The 20,727-nt window shown below is 38.9% G+C and overlaps 1 protein-coding gene and 14 non-coding genes across 16 annotated transcripts; 6 read left to right on the top strand and 9 right to left on the bottom strand.

The window, feature by feature from the left end:
• Nucleotides 1–8,574: 8,574 nt before the first annotated feature.
• On the bottom strand, nt 8,575–10,740 carry LOC145224566 (retinoschisin-like). Of its 2 annotated transcripts, XM_080091095.1 has the most exons (6): nt 10,626–10,739; nt 10,529–10,546; nt 10,339–10,380; nt 9,621–9,788; nt 9,262–9,434; nt 8,575–9,011 (listed from the first exon to the last, which is right to left on the bottom strand). In XM_080091095.1, the coding sequence occupies exons 1-6, from the start codon at nt 10,669–10,671 to the stop codon at nt 8,874–8,876; spliced, it is 585 nt and encodes a 194-aa protein (XP_079947221.1). In that variant the 5' UTR covers nt 10,672–10,739; the 3' UTR covers nt 8,575–8,873. The 2 variants fall into 2 exon arrangements, with proteins under 2 accessions (XP_079947221.1, XP_079947222.1); XM_080091096.1 differs by lacking the exon at nt 10,529–10,546 and having other exon boundaries at nt 10,626–10,740.
• Nucleotides 10,741–12,423: 1,683 nt separating this feature from the next.
• Trnam-cau (transfer RNA methionine (anticodon CAU)) lies at nt 12,424–12,496 on the top strand. The gene has a single exon. It is a non-coding gene; the product is annotated as a tRNA-Met (tRNA).
• An 84-nt stretch (nt 12,497–12,580) lies between these two features.
• Nucleotides 12,581–12,662, bottom strand: Trnal-aag (transfer RNA leucine (anticodon AAG)). The gene has a single exon. It is a non-coding gene; the product is annotated as a tRNA-Leu (tRNA).
• Nucleotides 12,663–12,898: 236 nt separating this feature from the next.
• Nucleotides 12,899–12,972, top strand: Trnav-cac (transfer RNA valine (anticodon CAC)). Its single transcript has one exon. It is a non-coding gene; the product is annotated as a tRNA-Val (tRNA).
• Nucleotides 12,973–14,109: 1,137 nt separating this feature from the next.
• On the top strand, nt 14,110–14,182 carry Trnam-cau (transfer RNA methionine (anticodon CAU)). The gene has a single exon. It is a non-coding gene; the product is annotated as a tRNA-Met (tRNA).
• A 568-nt stretch (nt 14,183–14,750) lies between these two features.
• On the bottom strand, nt 14,751–14,832 carry Trnal-aag (transfer RNA leucine (anticodon AAG)). Its single transcript has one exon. It is a non-coding gene; the product is annotated as a tRNA-Leu (tRNA).
• A 249-nt stretch (nt 14,833–15,081) lies between these two features.
• On the top strand, nt 15,082–15,154 carry Trnam-cau (transfer RNA methionine (anticodon CAU)). Its single transcript has one exon. It is a non-coding gene; the product is annotated as a tRNA-Met (tRNA).
• A 569-nt stretch (nt 15,155–15,723) lies between these two features.
• On the bottom strand, nt 15,724–15,805 carry Trnal-aag (transfer RNA leucine (anticodon AAG)). Its single transcript has one exon. It is a non-coding gene; the product is annotated as a tRNA-Leu (tRNA).
• Nucleotides 15,806–16,211: 406 nt separating this feature from the next.
• On the bottom strand, nt 16,212–16,293 carry Trnal-uag (transfer RNA leucine (anticodon UAG)). Its single transcript has one exon. It is a non-coding gene; the product is annotated as a tRNA-Leu (tRNA).
• A 1,199-nt stretch (nt 16,294–17,492) lies between these two features.
• Nucleotides 17,493–17,565, top strand: Trnam-cau (transfer RNA methionine (anticodon CAU)). Its single transcript has one exon. It is a non-coding gene; the product is annotated as a tRNA-Met (tRNA).
• Nucleotides 17,566–17,647: 82 nt separating this feature from the next.
• Nucleotides 17,648–17,729, bottom strand: Trnal-aag (transfer RNA leucine (anticodon AAG)). The gene has a single exon. It is a non-coding gene; the product is annotated as a tRNA-Leu (tRNA).
• A 409-nt stretch (nt 17,730–18,138) lies between these two features.
• Nucleotides 18,139–18,220, bottom strand: Trnal-aag (transfer RNA leucine (anticodon AAG)). The gene has a single exon. It is a non-coding gene; the product is annotated as a tRNA-Leu (tRNA).
• A 249-nt stretch (nt 18,221–18,469) lies between these two features.
• On the top strand, nt 18,470–18,542 carry Trnam-cau (transfer RNA methionine (anticodon CAU)). The gene has a single exon. It is a non-coding gene; the product is annotated as a tRNA-Met (tRNA).
• Nucleotides 18,543–19,111: 569 nt separating this feature from the next.
• On the bottom strand, nt 19,112–19,193 carry Trnal-aag (transfer RNA leucine (anticodon AAG)). Its single transcript has one exon. It is a non-coding gene; the product is annotated as a tRNA-Leu (tRNA).
• Nucleotides 19,194–19,599: 406 nt separating this feature from the next.
• Trnal-uag (transfer RNA leucine (anticodon UAG)) lies at nt 19,600–19,681 on the bottom strand. Its single transcript has one exon. It is a non-coding gene; the product is annotated as a tRNA-Leu (tRNA).
• Nucleotides 19,682–20,727: the final 1,046 nt, after the last annotated feature.

Below are 20,727 nucleotides of genomic sequence, written 5' to 3'. Positions count from 1 at the left end.
CAATAGTTAAGTTGCCGTAGGCCTTATCCATGTTATTATCAAATTGAACATTTTCTTCTTCTTTATTTTATGGCATAATTTGGAAAAGATGTATATGATGCACAGTGTTTTTTTAAGGTGTTTTGGGGGACCGTTTCGGTTTTCTCCAGCGGTTTCCCAAAATTAAATATGGCTATTGTTTGGTATTTAAATGAAACACTTGCGGTCTCTTAAAACTACTTAGCGGTCACCCAAACCAAACCTTGAAAAAAACCTGATTGATGCATTCTGTCTTGCAGTGACAGTGCTACACATAAGCTTTTGTAAATATACAATGTGTCTGAGTAAACTGCGACATCAATATCAAAGTTCGTAAAAAACCCATGTCGGGAAATGACCCCCAGTCCCACAAAAATAAAGCACATTAAACATTTATGAAGGTCACTGTAGGCAGACAGGTAATTGACATGACACTGAAAATACTGTCTGTAGGGAACAATTGAAGGTAGTAATTTGACATGAATATTGAAATTCTCAAATCTGGCTATTTTGGTCGGCATTTCGGTTATTAATTTGCTAGAAAAAAATGATGAAATGAGCTTTTTAAAAAAAGATAATTGAGTGGACAAAAATATATGAATAAAATTACCGTCCTACATGAGTCATGTAGTTCCGTAATTGAAAGGGGTGTTACAATAATGCGTTCGTCCAACGCTTCTGTATTAACAGTACTGGCACGATTGCACAATCAAAGTAAGTTGAAAAATGCAAAAGGAGTATTGTTTAGTATCTAATAAATCTTTTGTTTGAAGCTGTACTGCAACAATATAAAATATATTGCGCCACCTTGCGGCGATAAGTGCCCCCATCTGGCGGTAGACTGTGTAAACCAACTAAATGCTGTTTAGCCTAAGGCCCTGTGAAGGCCTTACTCTTACTGTAAGTAACGAACGTTATAGTCACGATTCGATCGTATACATGTAACACTTTTTAACACTCGACAGTTGTTTCTAACAGTGGTTGCCTCTTAATCATATTGTGGCACCTTGTCCCGTCGTTTCATCTAGCATTTATCGAGTGGTTATGAAACAAAAAATTATATCTTTCCATTTTTTTGACACTTATGTAAACTAGCCTACTTCTACAAGTTTGTACCTTGTTTATTATTTGGCAATTGAGATTCGCGATAGCGTAACTGCAACTCGCAGAATTATTAATGCTTCAAACGTATGTTTAGGTTCCTGAACGCGAAAATTAAAAAAATCATTTGTTATTGTTCAACTTAGTTTTAAAATATTGCAACTTGAAACTGCTCGGGAGTACGAAAGACTGATAATTTGCATAAGAATTGACTTTATTTACATAAGCGCCTCGTGAACTTTATAGAGCGTATATTGTTTATCATCACAAGCCAGAATAGTTAACTGCCAATACCACGTATTTCCTGACTATAGCGACCAGTCAGCTATAATTGCAATCCACAATAAGAAATGTATTATGTGGTCTTGATACTGATGAACACGATATATGGGATTTTAGTATTGACAGAGGCATGTTTTTGACAAAGAGTTTAAATAAAAGGGAACGAGATCTGTCGCTATTTATCTATTTATTTGTTAAAAAGACTGCCTCACACTTGATTTAACAATTTGTATGATAAATACTTGTTTAAATGTGGTATACTAACTTTAAAAAAAATTAAATACACATGTCGTTAAGTTGTAATTGTTTTCATTTTTTGCATAAATTGCCGACATACACACGTTGTGGCGCCGACATATAAAAACATTTGTTGTTAGCAATTGACTTAAACAGTTTTTGTAATCAGATGACAATCTTAGAATCACCTGTTCTTCAAATGGCCATTCTAGCTTTGTTAGTTGCATTCAGTCTGACTGCTTTTGCGGAGGCAAAAACTTGGAATACTTTTGAAGGATATCAATATTTTGTCGAAATGACCCCAGTCAATGCGTATGCACAAGCGGATATGGGTTGCTCCGCGTTGCAATCCAATATATCTAATATTAAAACTACAGAAATCTTTAACTTCGTCAATTCTCTTATGAATATGACAGGTGAGTTGTTGTCAGGAAGCAGATGAAACTAAAAAAAATTGAAAAATAAGACAAGTCGATTTACCAGTAACATTATTTAAAAGCAAGGCATAGTTTCTGATACATTTTGAACCACGTAATAACTGTTCTGTGCATTTTAGAACGCTTGTACTCATTTTACATTGGTGCAAAAAGAATCAATAGCACAGAGAATTTTGAGTGGAGTGATGGAAGCGAAGTTTTGGTTCCAAGCACTATGTGGAATAAGGGACAACCTAACAACAATAACGGGAACGAAGACTGTGTTGTAATGAGTTTCAAAGGTTCTACTGTACCGCCCACATCGTACGGCTGGTTTGACGTAGCGTGCAATAATCATACTGCGGGATTTATTTGTGAAAAAGCCGAACCAGGTAATCGAAGTGATGTATGAGAATACATATACACAAGTTGAAAACCATATATTCTGAATGAGAACTGTTGGTTATTAAAAATATAAATTGTGTTCATTTTTTGTTACGCATAATATGCTAAAACTCAACAAACCCTTGCGCATGCTTCATCAATGTTTCATATATATATATATATATCAATTAGACCTTGCGTTTTACCAGGTTTTTCTTCTAACAGTGAAAACGGAAAGATTATCTTTACTGTTATATCAGCAGTATTAGGTGGCGTGATGATCGCTATAGTTTGCATTCTCGTTGTGGTAATGACGTTGCGAAGACGTAAACAAAGGTGATCATCTGCTTCTTGACAACCTATGTAGTTTATGGTCATTTAAGGCCCACCCACCTTTTTTGCACGATTTACCACACAACCAATCGTTCAATAATGACGAGATAGTTTGAGTAAATAGTTAAATTGGATGGCTGTAAGATTCAGTTAATAGTTAAATTGACTGGTTGTAAGAATTCATACATTTGCAAAAATGTTAACAGAGGACTCTGCATAATGTCATACTCACATATTTAGATCATAAATGCCATAATAGCTAATTTCATTCTGGTAACAGTGAGTACATCGAAACACTTTGTTTTACAGAGTTGAAGTAGAACGTGGACACGGGATATGAAAACGATTTAGGTAAGTTATATGTTTTGACCAAAACAAAAATAAAAAAACTCGATAATTAGATAATAAATTTTTCGTCAAATGAAATTAACTTAATATCAGTTTGCTACATGCAACAACACAGAGTTTCGCCATCCCGAAGAAGAAGTGCACAACGTTCAGGAAGTTGATGCCTATACCTCGCAAAACGATCTAAGAAAAGCGATCAAGTAAAATAATTGCAAAGGGCCGATTGTATTCTAATGTCACATTTAAATATGCAAGTTAGAACTTATAAACAGGAAGGAGAGTGCACACAAAGTCCACGATGACCTGGTTTTCGCCTGTTCTGAAAAATGGATATATTCATAAGTTATGATGAATCATAACGTGTTTATTATTATACTCAACTAAGAAAGAGGGAAAAAATGCTTTCAGTATACTTGAATCAGTCTGCGTTTTTGGTTGTACAATGAAATGAAACATCAAAATCGATTTCGCCACGATAATTGCATTATCAGTTCTTATTTTTTATTTTATCTCAGCATGTTTGAATAAAAACATTATCGAATAAATACATGTAACCAGTACAAACTAACTGTAGCGGGCGTAATTTACTTAAAAATCTGTGCAGCCTGGATCTGCATTGACAACCGCACTAGTGTTTCCTAATTAGTCTCAAACGCAACACTGCCTGCCTGACGGGTACATATTCCTCCTTCGTTGTACAACATCATTGTTTCTCTGTTGAACGAACAGAGACGTTTATTTGAGTTTCATTCTTATAGTCAAATCATGTACGTGTTTGTGAAAAGGAAAAGGTAACTTGGGTTTTGGACTTTCAAAACATTTTTGACAAAGGTTTACCTTAAAACCTAAAACAGATTTTCATATTCAGTAGCAATTTATTGACGTTCATATTAAATACAACGTCATCAGTTATACAGAACACATTTGAAAAGATTTTCAAATAACATTCAATAACACTCGTCTATCATTGACTGATCATGGGCGAACTAAACCGTTTTGCATGCACGGGTCAAACAAAATACTGACATTGCGCAGGCGGGTCACAACGCCATACAAGTAAACAAGAAGTGTATACAAAACTAACATTAAGAATCGTTTAATGTGAATATGTTTAATTTAAAATGTCTGTGTTACGTTAAAGGGTTTTTACGCATCAATTGCATCCGATCAAGAAATGCAGTCAAGGGCTGGATAATTGAGGCAGTTAGAGTGTTGTCGCGGGACACTTAAAAGCTGCAAGCGGGTCGAATATGGCCGTAGGTTTTCCAACTTTAAAAACAAACGGCGGATGTACATTTCCCACTCTTAAATGCGGAGGTTGTAGGTTGTCCAGCCTTAAATATAGGGGTGGGGGCTATAGGTTTGCCACTCTTAATACGGGGAGCCTATGTTTCTTATCTTTGAATGTTTATGTGCATGTCAAGAGCAAACAATTAGAGCTCCATGTAACAAATAATAAAAAGAATATACGACAAACAGGCAAGGCAAAATGTTCGAGATATAAAGTTTTAAAAAAGTAAGTGCAAATAGACGGTTTTGGCAGTGCTAGCAGTGTTTGCATTTTAAACTCTGTTTTCGATATGCCCTTTATAAGCCTGTGTGCAGCTTTGTTCACACTTAATTTGCGAGTGGCTGTCTGTGTGCTGTGTGATCAAATCCATCTCTGCAATCTGTTATGCTTCGTTAAGTTGGCCATGTGACTGACAATGAGTGAAACACAGAGCTTCAGTGCGTAGTGGCGGAAATCGGTTGATGAACCAAATGGTTTGGCGAGATTTTCGTGTGTGCGCTTTACCCACAGAACGTTTGTAAAAATTTGGCCGAATCTAAAAACTTGACTTTTGGATAACTATGGTGTTTCTTTGGATTTTGTTCTTAAATTGTTTCTGTCAAGCGAATAAAACAACCTTTATTTTTGGCTTTTACATATTATTATATGCTGCAGGATATTCAAAATATTGTGACTTGGTACATAAGTTTGAAAGTCAACACTTAACTCACCTTTAAAATCACCATCTTTTCATTAAACTTGGAAATCCGTTGGCGCTAATTCTTTTAAGCATTTTGTTTAAATCTTGCGTTTTCTTTACTTTTCAGAATGTAAAGTCTCCCATTACAAGGACGATTTTGTTGAAACCAACAAAGCATTTGCTTTTAATGAAATAACAATCGTCACTGTTGTATAGCAAAGATTTTGTGGGAAAGTAGGTTACAGCAAGAATTCCTGGAATAAGGAATAATAACTAGTGATGCACCGAACCCGCCTAAAAAGGTTCGGGCCGAAACCGAATATTCGGCCACGATGCCGAATAATTTAGGCCGAATCAGGCCGAACCTAAAACCGCATTTCTTATGGGTGTTTTTAACTTAACCTTGTGTTGTTGATGCAAGTGAACTCAATTATGACAAACCAAAATCAATTTCACAATGCGAAAGCTTCACTAAACTTGTAATATTTCGCAGACAATGTGGCAGGTATTTTATAGATACAACAAGTAAGTTTAGTTAATTTATGATGTTTCGTATTGGCGAAAATGAAAGTCGGGGTATTAATTCCATGCAATCAAAAAGTTCGGTTTCGGCCGAATTGTCAAAAAAGTTCGGGCCGAAACCGAAACATCGAAAAACAGCGTATTCGGCCGAAATGTTTCGGCCAACCGAAACTTCGGTGCATCACTAATAATAACTTCAAAAAAGCAATGTTTCGCCATTTGTGTGATATAACTTGGAAAGCGATCGTAAAACGTACCGTACACGTACACACTCATACGCCATTTACAATATACAACTAAGTTACTTAGCCATACAATTCGAAATGGCACTCTGTTCTGCAATGACTATATGGTTTCCTGTTGCAGCACAAATTCGTTGAAAAAGGATGAATCATTTTTGACACATAATCGTAATAAATATGCGGAAAAATTTCATAATTGATCGTTTTGTTATTTGAATGAGAATTTCAATCAAAGGCCAGAGCAAGTTTTAGGGCCATCTCATACCCAACAAGATATTCAATGTAATACAGAGAAGACTGCAATTGTACCCGGCGAACCTGTCAATAACAGGATTCAGCGAGTATTTGATGAACTTTCATAAGATAGGACGCTTCAAGCAAGTCTAGTTCTTTAGGAAAGAGCATTGATCTTGTTTTAACGCAACGTTAAAGCTCATTAAACACATTTGAGAATTATGAATACGTCACAGCCACTTTTAGGTTTACCGAAAGACCAAGAAGTCAAGCTGTACAAGCGCAGATGGTTGTTTCTGGCAGCGCAAGCACATTTAGCGTTTATAAGCGGTTTTGCTTTTTCTTGTTTTGGCGAGATTAGCAGTGTATATGTTGCATTTTTTCATGTGGATTACTGGCAAGTGGACTGGACCACAACAGCCCACTTTATAGCGCCATTTGCAATAACTCTGCCACTAACTGCCTTGGCATCATGTCGTCAGATCAAGCTACGTTTCATAACAAACACTTCCGCCACCTGTTTGACCATCGGTTATGCTTGTTTTACCATATCTCTCTTGCATGGCTCTTTGTTTGTGGTGATGGTGATTGGCCAAGCGTTTGTGGGTGTTGCTGCCCTTCTGTTGCAAGCCATTCCGCCCATTTTCGCCGTACTTTGGTTTCCAGAGGGCGAAGTCGGCATTGCAATAGGAATACAGTTGTTTGGATGTTACGGAGGTATGGCAGTAGGTTCCGCTTTGCCATTGACGTTACTTGACAAATTGGGAAATACCAGTCACATCAAAGCCGATGAATCATTGCAAAATGACCAAAAAAGATTGATGACGATGTACGGTTCGGTACTGGCTGTTGCCATAACAGTAAATATCTTTTTGGCACTTTTCATGACCGATCATCCACCAAAACCTCCGACAATCGCTCAAGCTCTGAAAGATGGAAATAAGCCCATTAAATTTGATGTTCTTAGGTATTGGAAATTGAATAAAGATGTTCTGACCAACAAAAGTTTCTTAATCGCAACGCTTATATACGCAGTATTGTTGGAAGTTATTGCAGTACAGTACGTACTAATGTCGCAAATACTTTCCACCAACGCTACAGAAAATCTTCCGTTATCCATCAATCAAGTTGCAGGATATCTTTTGACGGCCAATGCCGTTGGCGGTGCTATTGGTACCTTTGTTATGGGAAGAATAGTAAAAAATTATAAAAAATACAAAATCGCAACCATTGTCGGCTGCCTGGTGACACTTTTTTTCTCATGCGGCATGACTGTCGCGTGGTTTGAATCCAGTTATCTATTTATGTGCCTCTGCAACTTTATGCTCGGCGCCACTTCAAGGGCCGTAATGATTCCAACGTACGAAATAATGACCCAGGAAACATACCCGATCGACGAAACATTTGTGAGTATTTGGATGTCAAGCTTGCAGACTCCGCTTGGACTTGTGTATGGCCTGATTGGCAGAATGTTATTTGAAACATTAGGAAGTGCGTCAGTAATAATTTTTTTGCCAATCAACTACGCTTTTACACTGCCACTGAGTTTTCTTATTACCAGCACGAACAAAAGACTTCAATTAGACGAACGGTAATAGAATAAAAGAGGGAAGTGTTTTGTGCTTTATATTTCTAACACGTATCTTAAATCAACTTTTATGTGTCTGTTTTTGTATAAAGCTGATTTAGCACCAGGGTTGTGTTAAACCAACTCTTAATTCCTTGCATGGGCTATACCGTAAAAATATTAATACACTGCGGGTGTTACGTTTCAATTCATAATTATAATTATGCCGTATTGTTATATTAGTTATATTAGTCTTCACACAATAGTTTTCTTCAAGCAGACATTTGCAATGAATAGCTGGTTGTTACAGGTCCAGTCATGCGGTGACAATAGTAAAAACATTTGAAAGTGTTTGTTTCGTACGAGTTAAATTCGTCTTTCATTTTCACTTATTGTCGTTCATTTGTTTGATTCTAAAGCTTATTTTTTCTGTTTCTATTATTTCAAATTAACATGGTAAATTGTCGTACCTCGTGCGACCAAATTTGTTCCTAGGCAGTTTTGAAAAAACGTTGTATCCTCCAGAATAACTGGTTTTGATTGTTTTTGGTCATAATTTTGTCATGTGACAATAAAGAAGTCAACACGTATTCTATTGTTAACTGCAAACGCATTCGGTAAGAAACAACATTTTTGGTATTTTTTAATTATACACTCAGGCAAGGGCAGTCAACCTAGCCGTAGTACATATAGTTTCAACTACAGAAAGGCACCGAATATTTCGTTTTGGCTGGATCGGCTGTTTTACAAATATTCGGTTTCGGCCAAACAATTGGCTGTGATTCGGTCGAAACAGAATTTTTTACGAACACGAAAACGTGTATTTTCTGCTTAATAAGGTACCACACACTCTTTCAATAAAATCTCGTCAATATTAGGAATCTGTACAATGACCCATCGATCGCTACAAGAAAACACTGTTTTGATTTGTAACACTGCTAAAATTTTATTGTCCGAAATATCAAATGAGGAATTTTCACAGTATCTTACTTAAATTATAAACTTTCAAACTATGCCCAATGTCATTCATCCATTGTTTGGATCAAAAATGCACATGAGTATGTATTTTTCGCAAAGTAAACAGAATTTAAAATTACACAAAATTCTATGCAGTTTGAATTAGTTCAGCAAGAATACATTAAATAATAAAACCTAATTACCAACAACGTTATATTGAACATGGACATCATTCGGGTAAATTTTTCGTGCTTTTTGGGCACTAACAAGTCAAGTACTCGTGGCGAAGCGAAATATAGTTGTGCCACTGCTGAGCTACAAGACGAAGCTTGATTGCAACAATCGGGCGATAAAACATGTTGGTCACTTCGGTGTCTGAGTCACTGTTCCCGTAGAAATTCTACAAATACGAGTAACAAACATTAGCAACTTATCTAAAAAACAATGTTTCTTAGCTACTCACTTGAGGCAATTAATTCAAATCAAATTGGACAAAATAGATGTGACTAACAAACAATATCAAACAACTCAATATAAATGATGCTGGGCCTCGATAATGAAAAAGGTGTCAAAGTCAAGTTGGATCAAATGCAACTGCCTATGCAGCAAGAATAATACACAATCTTGTCGGATAATGGTTGGTAACTTACATCATCTTGGCCAGAAGCGTCTTTAACAGTTTGCCAAGTAGTCTCATAAGGCCTCATGTACTGAATTTTGTACCGTGTCACCCATTGGTCAACCTGGTTTCTTCCTTGTGTGATGACTCCAGTGATTCTTGTTGGTTCAAGCAAATCAACTTGAATCCATTCCCCAGCCGCCCCTAGAATTTAATAATTTTCACAAAAATATGTACAAAACATCAATCAGCGTATAAACGTTATTGGTAAAAGAATGTGTTAACAGATGCTTTCTTAAATGTTAATTGTTGTACCAAAGACGACATAAGCTTGTTTAAAGTAAAACAATGTATGTTAAAATACGCACATGTACAAAACGCGTAACTTACTATTTTGCGCAACCCATGACCCGTAGTGTAATCCGGGTCTGTTGGGAGTATAAAGTCTTCCGTATCTAGTGTGATGTAAGTCGCTGATTGTAGAATCAAAAAACGTTGATGAAGAGAGCGCATCGTCGGCTATGTGACCACTTCTGAGTCCAAGCAAACACAAGGAGTCTACAACACCGATTACTTTTAGGCTCAACCGTTTATTTCTATACAACAATATTTCGAATTTGTAGAAATGAATATTAACACGGTGAAGGCTTAAAGTTGCTTTGAAATGAAGGACAAATGCATCAAGACAGCTAAATGTAAACTTGTTTTCGGTTTGTTGGTTTTAAAGCAAGTTACATTCAATAAAACAAGGTTAATGTACGCCCGAATAGATGACTTAAGCAAGAACCACGTTGTATTACTTGATATTGTTAAATAAACTTTAAGCAGTAGATTCTAGACTTCTTGACTACTTAAAATGAAGAGCTATGTTCGTTCTACGTTTGTGTCCCAGCAAAATTATTAGTGTTACTTGAGGACAAATGGCATATATTCGGTGCACTTTCGATTTCCACCCCATGTAAGCTTTGGCTAGTTAGTGAATAATTGTTTCAATTAAGGAAAGAGTTGGTATTAGGGACGGAAATATGTAACGCAACTTGAGAAGGCATGGCCTATTGTGATATACTTTCTTCATTTACTTGAAAACAAGCTTAATATTTTTACTTACGGCGGTTTGCTTCGATGGATACCTCAGACCATTTGTCCCCGTCTACAAAACGTTAAAACAAATGTTTTAGATTCCGTTTGTAAGAAGTAACTCTAAGTTATAAAGCATTTCTGGTTATTTTTTTCAAACAAAGCATGTCACAAAAGTTATGCTACATTTAAAATAAATGACATAAATTGTACCAAAATACCTCTACATCCAAATGCAACTGAAAAAAAAACACAAGGTGGTTTTTGATATTTTGAATAAATACTTAAGCATTTATCAATCGCATAACATATTCTTACCGCACAATCCTGTGATCGCAAGAAGTAGAATTGTTGTCTTTAGCATGATATTATGTGTAGAATACTTATAAACCAATACGTAAAAGCGTACCTAAAATTTATTAAAAGAGACGTTATAGAAAATATATAGCTCAAACAAAACACCACGTACGAATTACTTTGCAGCAAGGCAATCTTCGACCAAACGTACCTACATACACTATGCTGTTGTTACTTCTAACACGATTTTTATAGGAAGGAGGTAACGCGTTGTTTTAACCCGGGGCGATGGTATGTCGCCCCGAATCAAATAAATAATTACTGTGATAGAAAAGGGTACAAGAAAAAGGCTATATAGTGGTTACGAGTTTAGGGCGTTTCACTTTTAGAAGGACGTCAGCTAACTTAAAAGTAAACAATTGCAAGTGTTTAGATGACGTCGGAAAAGTTTTGATACACGAAAATAAACACATTGAAACACACTGTACAATAAACACGTTGATACACTTTGGTTTCCAGAGAGCGAAGTCGGCATTGTCATTGGGATACCGTTGTTTGGATGTTACGAATGTATGGCAGTAGGTTCCGCATTACCGGTGACGTTACTTGACAAATTGGGAAACAAGTCACATCCAAGCCGATGAATCATTGCAAAATGACCTAAAAACATTGATGACGATGTACGGTTCGGTGCTGGCTGTTGCCATAGCAATAAATATCTTTCTGGCACTTTTCATGACCGATCACCCACCGAAACTTCCGACAATCGCTCAAACTCTGAAAGATGGAAATAAGCCCATTAAATTTTCTTTGCTATTGGGAATGGACAAATAACGTTCTGACCAACAAAAGTTTCTTAATCGCAACACTTATATACGCAGTGTAAAGGCATAATACTCAGAAAGACTTCCGTTGTCCATCAATCAAGTTGCAGGATATTTTTTGACTGCCAATGCCGTCGGCGCTGCTATTGGTACATTTGTTATGGGAAGAATAGCAAAAAAATATAAAAGTACTGGCGACACTAAAACTCTGAATCACGGGAGACTGCGGGATATTGCGGGACGGCGATACTGGCACTTGTAAGCATGCATTGTCCCGCCTTCTTACGCGATATTCAGCGCTGAGATGGGGGACATGGTGGTACAATCGAAGGGCGAACATCAAACGATTGTATGTAATGATGCTGGCAACCGTAAATAGGCGATGGCGGGAAAACTTTCCGCACTTGCAATTTAAGCTGAACATCAGGTAGTCGTTGATATGCGGGACAAGGCGGAACAGCGAAGGGGAGGACCAATTGCAAATTAATTCACGTCACGCGATTTGATTAAATGTTTGATCCACATTCGGTGTTCCGTATGCTGAATTATGGCCACTAAGTGTGTGAGTTTTATCCTCGCCAAATTTAGGAACAATATTTATTTTCCTTCTGCATGTGACAGAGGAAAAATTATACAGAAAGTTTTTTGATAGGTGCAAATACATCGTAGCAGCGGGATTCGAAGCCACGCCATCGAAATAACTCGTGCCTTAAATCAAGGCCTTAGACCACTCGGCCACGCTACCACATGAGAACAGTGTTTTGTTAAGTTAATGTGATCTGATGCAACAGAGATGGCAAATAACGATGTGGTAGAGGATTTCCAAACCAGAGTTTAGACAAATTTGACCCCGATTAAGAAATAAACACATACCACATGTTGTTGATCAACTCAAGTTTGTATCCAAACAAATTGGCATTGTCTGCATTCCCACATTATTTGTCGAAATACATATATTTTAGTTACAAGGATGCAAATTTGCATGAGTACATCAAGCCTCGATGGCGCAGTAGGCAGCGCGTGAGTCTCATAATCTCAAGGTCGTGAGTTCGATCCTCACTCGGGGCAAACTTTTGGTACAATATTTTATTTTCCGTCTGTATAACACAGAGAAAAAATTTATACATGGAGTTTTTGACAGGTGCAAAGAAATGGCATCGGTGGGATTCGAACCCACGCCATCGAAATGACTGGTGCCTTAAACCAGCGCCTTAGACCACTCGGCCACGCTACCACATGAGAACAGTGTTTTGCTAAGTTAATGTGATCTGATGCAACAGAGATGGCAAATAACGATGTGGTAGAGGGTTTGCAACCAAAGTTTAGACAAAATTGATCCCGAAGAAGAAATAAACACATACCACATGTTGTTGATCAACTCAAGTTTGTATCCAAACAAATTGGCATTGTCTGCATTCCCACATTATTTGTCGAAATACATATATTTTAGTTACAAGGATGAGTACATCAAGCCTCGATGGCGCAGTAGGCAGCGCGTGAGTCTCACAATCTCAAGGTCGTGAGTTCGTTCCTCACTCAGGCCAAACATTTGGTACAATATTTTATTTTCCGTCTGCATGAAACAGAGAAAAAATTATACATGGAGTTTTGACAGGTGCAAAGAAATGGAAGCGGTGGGATTCGAACCCACGCCATCGAAATTATTTGTCGAAATACATATATTTTAGTTACAAGGATGAGTACATCAAGCCTCGATGGCGCAGTAGGCAGCGCGTGAGTCTCACAATCTCAAGGTCGTGAGTTCGTTCCTTACTCAGGCCAAACATTTGGTACAATATTTTATTTTCCGTCTGCATGACACAGAGAAAAAATTATACGTTGAGTTTTGACAGGTGCAAAGAAATGGCAGCGGTGGGATTCCAACCCACGCCATCGAAATGACTGGTGCCTAAAACCAGCGCCTTAGACCACTCGGCCACGCTACAAATTGCGAACAGTGTTTTGCTAAGTTAATGTGATCTGATGCAACAGAGATGGCAAATATCGATGTGGTAGAGGGTTTGCAACCAAAGTTTAGACAAATTTGACCCCGATTAAGAAATAAACACATACCACATGTTGTTGATCAACTCAAGTTTGTATCCAAACAAATTGGCATTGTCTGCATTCCCACATTATTTGTCGAAATACATATATTTTAGTTACAAGGATGCAAATTTGCATGAGTACATCAAGCCGCGATGGCGCAGTAGGCAGCGCGTGAGTCTCATAATCTCAAGGTCGTGAGTTCGATCCTCACTCGGGGCAAACTTTTGGTACAATATTTTATTTTCCGTCTGCATGAAACAGAGAAAAAATTATACGTGGAGTTTTGACAGGTGCAAAGAAATGGCAGCGGTGGGATTCGAACCCAGGCCATCGAAACGACTGGTGACTAAAACCAGCGCCTTAGACCACTCGGCCACGCTACCACATGAGAACAGTGTTTTGCTAAGTTAATGTGATCTGATGCAACAGAGATGGCAAATAACGATGTGGTAGAGGGTTTGCAATCAAAGTTTAGACAAAATTGACCCCGAAGAAGAAGTAAACACATACCATGTGTTGTTGATCAACCCAAGTTTGTATCCAAACAAATTGGCATTGTCTGCATTCCCACATTATTTGTCGAAATACATATATTTTAGTTACAAGGATGCAAATTTGCATGAGTACATCAAGCCTCGATGGCGCAGTAGGCAGCGCGTGAGTCTCATAATCTCAAGGTCGTGAGTTCGATCCTCACTCGGGGCAAACTTTTGGTACAATATTTTATTTTCCGTCTGCATGAAACAGAGAAAAAATTATACGTGGAGTTTTGACAGGTGCAAAGAAATGGCAGCGGTGGGATTCGAACCCACGCCATCGAAATGACTGGTGACTAAAACCAGCGCCTTAGACCACTCGGCCACGCTACCACATGAGAACAGTGTTTTGCTAAGTTAATGTGATCTGATGCAACAGAGATGGCAAATAACGATGTGGTAGAGGGTTTGCAACCAAAGTTTAGACAAATTTGACCCCGATTAAGAAATAAACACATACCACATGTTGTTGATGAACTCAAGTTTGTATCCAAACAAATTGGCATTGTCTGCATTCCCACATTATTTGTCGAAATACATATATTTTAGTTACAAGGATGCAAATTTGCATGAGTACATCAAGCCTCGATGGCGCAGTAGGCAGCGCGTGACTCTCATAATTTCAAGGTCGTGAGTTCGATCCTCACACGGGGCAAACTTTTGGTACAATATTTTATTTTCCGTCTGCATGAAACAGAGAAAAAATTATACGTGGAGTTTTGACAGGTGCAAAGAAATGGCAGCGGTGGGATTCGAACCCACGCCATCGAAATGACTGGTGCCTTAAACCAGCGCCTTAGACCACTCGGCCACGCTACCACATGAGAACACTGTTTTGCTAAGTTAATGTGATCTGATGCAACAGAGATGGCAAATAACGATGTGGTAGAGGGTTTGCAACCAAAGTTTAGACAAATTTGACCCCGATTAAGAAATAAACACATACCACATGTTGTTGATTAACTCAAGTTTGTATCCAAACAAATTGGCATTGTCTGCATTCCCACATTATTTGTCGAAATTCATATATTTTAGTTACAAGGATGCAAATTTGCATGAGTACATCAAGCCTCGATGGCGCAGTAGGCAGCGCGTGAGTCTCATAATCTCAAGGTCGTGAGTTCGATCCTCACTCGGGGCAAACTTTTGGTACAAAATTTTATTTTCCGTCTGCACGAAACAGAGAAAAAATTATACGTGGAGTTTTGACAGGTGCAAAGAAATGGCAGCGGTGGGATTCGAACCCACGCCATCGAAATGACTGGTGACTAAAACCAGCGCCTTAGACCACTCGGCCACGCTACCACATGAGAACACTGTTTTGCTAAGTTAATGTGATCTGATGCAACAGAGATGGCAAATAACGATGTGGTAGAGGGTTTGCAACCAAAGTTTAGACAAAATTGACCCCGAAGAAGAAGTAAACACATACCATATGTTGTTGATCAACTCAAGTTTGTATCCAAACAAATTGGCATTGTCTGCATTCGCACATTATTTGTCGAAATACATATATTTTAGTTACTAGGATGCAAATTTGCATGAGTACATCAAGCCTCGATGGCGCAGTAGGCGGCGCGTGAGTCCCACAATCTCAAGGTCCTGAGTTCCTTCCTTACTCAGGACAAACATTTGGTACAATATTTTATTTTCCGTCTGCATGACACAGAGAAAAAATTATACATGGAGTTTTTGACAGGTGCAAACAAATGGCAGCGGTGGGATTCGAACCCACGCCATCGAAATGACTGGTGCCTTAAACCAGCGCTTTAGACCACTCGGCCACGCTACCACATGAGAATGATGGTTTGCTAAGTTAATGTGATCTGATGCAACAGAGATGGAAAATAACGATGTGGTAGAGGGTTTGCAACCAAAGTTTAGACAAATTCGACCCCGATTAAGAAATAAACACATACCACATGTTGTTGATCAACTCAAGTTTGTATCCAAACAAATTGGCATTGTCTGCATTCCCACATTATTTGTCGAAATACATATATTTTAGTTACAAGGATGCAAATTTGCATGATTACATCAAGCCTCGATGGCGCAGTAGGCAGCGCGTGAATCACATAATCTCAAGGTCGTGAGTTCGATCCTCACTCGGGGCAAACTTTTGGTACAATATTTTATTATCCGTCTGCATGTCACAGAGAAAAAAAATTATACATGGAGTTTTGACAGGTGCAAAGAAATGGCAGCGGTGGGATTCGAACCCACGCCATCGAAATGACTGGTGCCTAAAACCAGCGCCTTAGACCACTCGGCCACGCTACCACATGAGAACAGTATTTTGCTAAGTTAATGTGATCTAATGCAACAGAGATGGCAAATAACGATGTGGTAGAGCAGTGTTTCTCAACCTGGGGGCCGCGACCCCCCAAGGGGTCGCCAAGAATTTTGAGGGGGTCGCGGAGACGCAACCGAACACGGAATTATTTTATCTGTATCATAAAAACTTTCCCTGTGACTTTTGTTTAGCATATAGTAACTCACACGACCGTTTGATTTAGAACGGGCGGAACAATATTTGCGATTGTATACTTCTATAATTGCGGGTTTTGGTTTTTCTTAACATAAAAAACACGAAATAGTGAAATAGTTAGTGAAAAATAGGCGTTTTCCGGAATGCAGCAAAACGCCGAACTATCGGAGCCACGTTAGATTGCAAATGTGTGATGAACACAATCAACACATGCTGGTAGTTAAACTTCCTGTGTGTGTGCGTGTGTAAAGGGGTCGCGTGGTGTTAGAAAATCTCTAAAGGGGGTCGCATAGTAAAAAAGGTTGAGAACCACTGTGGTAGAGGGTTTGCAACCAAAGTTTAGACAAAATTGATCCCGAAGAAGAAATAAACACATACCATATGTTGTTGAACAACTCAAGTTTGTATCCAAACAAATTGGCATTGTCTGCATTCCCACATTATTTGTCGAAATACATATATTTTAGTTACAAGGATGCAAATTAGCATGATGACATCAAGCCTCGATGGCCCAGTAGGCAGCGCGTGAATCTCATAATCTCAAGGTCGTGAGTTCGATCCTCACTCGGGGCAAACGTTTGGTACAATATTTTATTTTCCAACTGCATGACACAGAGAAAAAATTATACATGGAGTTTAGACAGGTGCAAAGAAATGGCAACGGTGGGATTCGAACCCACGCCATCGAAATGACTGGTGACTAAAACCAGCGCCTTAGACCACTCGGCCACGCTACCACATGAGAACAGTGTTTTGCTAAGTTAATGTGATCTGATGCAACAGAGATGACAAATAACGATGTGGTAGAGGGTTTGCAACCAAAGTTTAGACAAATTTGACCCCGATTACGAAATAAACACATACCACATGTTGTTGATTAACTCAAGTTTGTATCCAAACAAATTGGCATTGTCTGCATTCCCAAATTATTTGTCGAAATACATATATTTTAGTTACAAGGATGCACATTTGCATGAGCAGCCTACATCAAGCCTCGATGGCGCAGTAGGCAGCGCGTGAGTCTCATAATCTCAAGGTCGTGAGTTCGATCCTCACTCGGGGCAAACGTTTGGTACAATATTTTATTTTCCAACTGCATGACACAGAGAAAAAATTATACATGGAGTTTTGACAGGTACAAAGAAATGGCAGCGGTGGGATTCGAACCCACGCCATCGAAATGACTGGTGCCTTAAACCAGCGCCTTAGACCACTCGGCCACGCTACCACAAGAGAATGATGATTTGCTAAGTTAATGTGATCTGATGCAACAGAGATGGCAAATAACGATGTGGTAGAGGGTTTGCAACCAAAGTTTAGACAAAATTGATCCCGAAGAAGAAATAAACACATACCATATGTTGTTGATCAACTCAAGTTTGTATCCAAACAAATTGGCATTGTCTATATTCCCAAATTATTTGTCGAAATACATATATTTTAGTTACAAGGATGCAAATTTGCATGGGTAGCCTACATCAAGCCTCGATGGCGCAGTAGGCAGCGCGTGAGTCTCATAATCTCAAGGTCGTGAGTTCGATCCTCACACGGGGCAAACTTTTGGTACAATATTTTATTTTCCGTCTGCATGAAACAGAGAAAAAATTATACGTGGAGTTTTGACAGGTGCAAAGAAATGGCAGCGGTGGGATTCGAACCCACGCCATCGAAATGACTGGTGCCTTAAACCAGCGCCTTAGACCACTCGGCCACGCTACCACATGAGAACACTGTTTTGCTAAGTTAATGTGATCTGATGCAACAGAGATGGCAAATAACGATGTGGTAGAGGGTTTGCAACCAAAGTTTAGACAAATTTGACCCCGATTAAGAAATAAACACATACCACATGTTGTTGATTAACTCAAGTTTGTATCCAAACAAATTGGCATTGTCTGCATTCCCACATTATTTGTCGAAATTCATATATTTTAGTTACAAGGATGCAAATTTGCATGAGTACATCAAGCCTCGATGGCGCAGTAGGCAGCGCGTGAGTCTCATAATCTCAAGGTCGTGAGTTCGATCCTCACTCGGGGCAAACTTTTGGTACAAAATTTTATTTTCCGTCTGCACGAAACAGAGAAAAAATTATACGTGGAGTTTTGACAGGTGCAAAGAAATGGCAGCGGTGGGATTCGAACCCACGCCATCGAAATGACTGGTGACTAAAACCAGCGCCTTAGACCACTCGGCCACGCTACCACATGAGAACAGTGTTTTGCTAAGTTAATGTGATCTGATGCTACAGAGATGGCAAATAACGATGTGGTAGAGGGTTTGCAACCAAAGTTTAGACAAAATTGACCCCGAAGAAGAAGTAAACACATACCATATGTTGTTGATCAACTCAAGTTTGTATCCAAACAAATTGGCATTGTCTGCATTCGCACATTATTTGTCGAAATACATATATTTTAGTTACTAGGATGCAAATTTGCATGAGTACATCAAGCCTCGATGGCGCAGTAGGCGGCGCGTGAGTCCCACAATCTCAAGGTCCTGAGTTCCTTCCTTACTCAGGACAAACATTTGGTACAATATTTTATTTTCCGTCTGCATGACACAGAGAAAAAATTATACATGGAGTTTTTGACAGGTGCAAACAAATGGCAGCGGTGGGATTCGAACCCACGCCATCGAAATGACTGGTGCCTTAAACCAGCGCTTTAGACCACTCGGCCACGCTACCACATGAGAATGATGGTTTGCTAAGTTAATGTGATCTGATGCAACAGAGATGGAAAATAACGATGTGGTAGAGGGTTTGCAACCAAAGTTTAGACAAATTTGACCCCGATTAAGAAATAAACACATACCACATGTTGTTGATCAACTCAAGTTTGTATCCAAACAAATTGGCATTGTCTGCATTCCCACATTATTTGTCGAAATACATATATTTTAGTTACAAGGATGCAAATTTGCATGATTACATCAAGCCTCGATGGCGCAGTAGGCAGCGCGTGAATCACATAATCTCAAGGTCGTGAGTTCGATCCTCACTCGGGGCAAACTTTTGGTACAATATTTTATTATCCGTCTGCATGTCACAGAGAAAAAAAATTATACATGGAGTTTTGACAGGTGCAAAGAAATGGCAGCGGTGGGATTCGAACCCACGCCATCGAAATGACTGGTGCCTAAAACCAGCGCCTTAGACCACTCGGCCACGCTACCACATGAGAACAGTATTTTGCTAAGTTAATGTGATCTAATGCAACAGAGATGGCAAATAACGATGTGGTAGAGCAGTGTTTCTCAACCTGGGGGCCGCGACCCCCCAAGGGGTCGCCAAGAATTTTGAGGGGGTCGCGGAGACGCAACCGAACACGGAATTATTTTATCTGTATCATAAAAACTTTCCCTGTGACTTTTGTTTAGCATATAGTAACTCACACGACCGTTTGATTTAGAACGGGCGGAACAATATTTGCGATTGTATACTTCTATAATTGCGGGTTTTGGTTTTTCTTAACATAAAAAACACGAAATAGTGAAATAGTTAGTGAAAAATAGGCGTTTTCCGGAATGCAGCAAAACGCCGAACTATCGGAGCCACGTTAGATTGCAAATGTGTGATGAACACAATCAACACATGCTGGTAGTTAAACTTCCTGTGTGTGTGCGTGTGTAAAGGGGTCGCGTGGTGTTAGAAAATCTCTAAAGGGGGTCGCATAGTAAAAAAGGTTGAGAACCACTGTGGTAGAGGGTTTGCAACCAAAGTTTAGACAAAATTGATCCCGAAGAAGAAATAAACACATACCATATGTTGTTGAACAACTCAAGTTTGTATCCAAACAAATTGGCATTGTCTGCATTCCCACATTATTTGTCGAAATACATATATTTTAGTTACAAGGATGCAAATTAGCATGATGACATCAAGCCTCGATGGCCCAGTAGGCAGCGCGTGAATCTCATAATCTCAAGGTCGTGAGTTCGATCCTCACTCGGGGCAAACGTTTGGTACAATATTTTATTTTCCAACTGCATGACACAGAGAAAAAATTATACATGGAGTTTAGACAGGTGCAAAGAAATGGCAACGGTGGGATTCGAACCCACGCCATCGAAATGACTGGTGACTAAAACCAGCGCCTTAGACCACTCGGCCACGCTACCACATGAGAACAGTGTTTTGCTAAGTTAATGTGATCTGATGCAACAGAGATGGCAAATAACGATGTGGTAGAGGGTTTGCAACCAAAGTTTAGACAAATTTG

The sequence above is a fragment of the Phallusia mammillata genome, chromosome 4 (assembly GCF_965637545.1).
Source record: "Phallusia mammillata chromosome 4, kaPhaMamm4.hap1.1, whole genome shotgun sequence".
NCBI classification, from domain to species: Eukaryota; Metazoa; Chordata; class Ascidiacea; order Phlebobranchia; family Ascidiidae; genus Phallusia; species Phallusia mammillata.
Note: the sequence above shows the minus strand (reverse complement) of the source record. Positions and strands in the feature narration are given on the sequence as shown.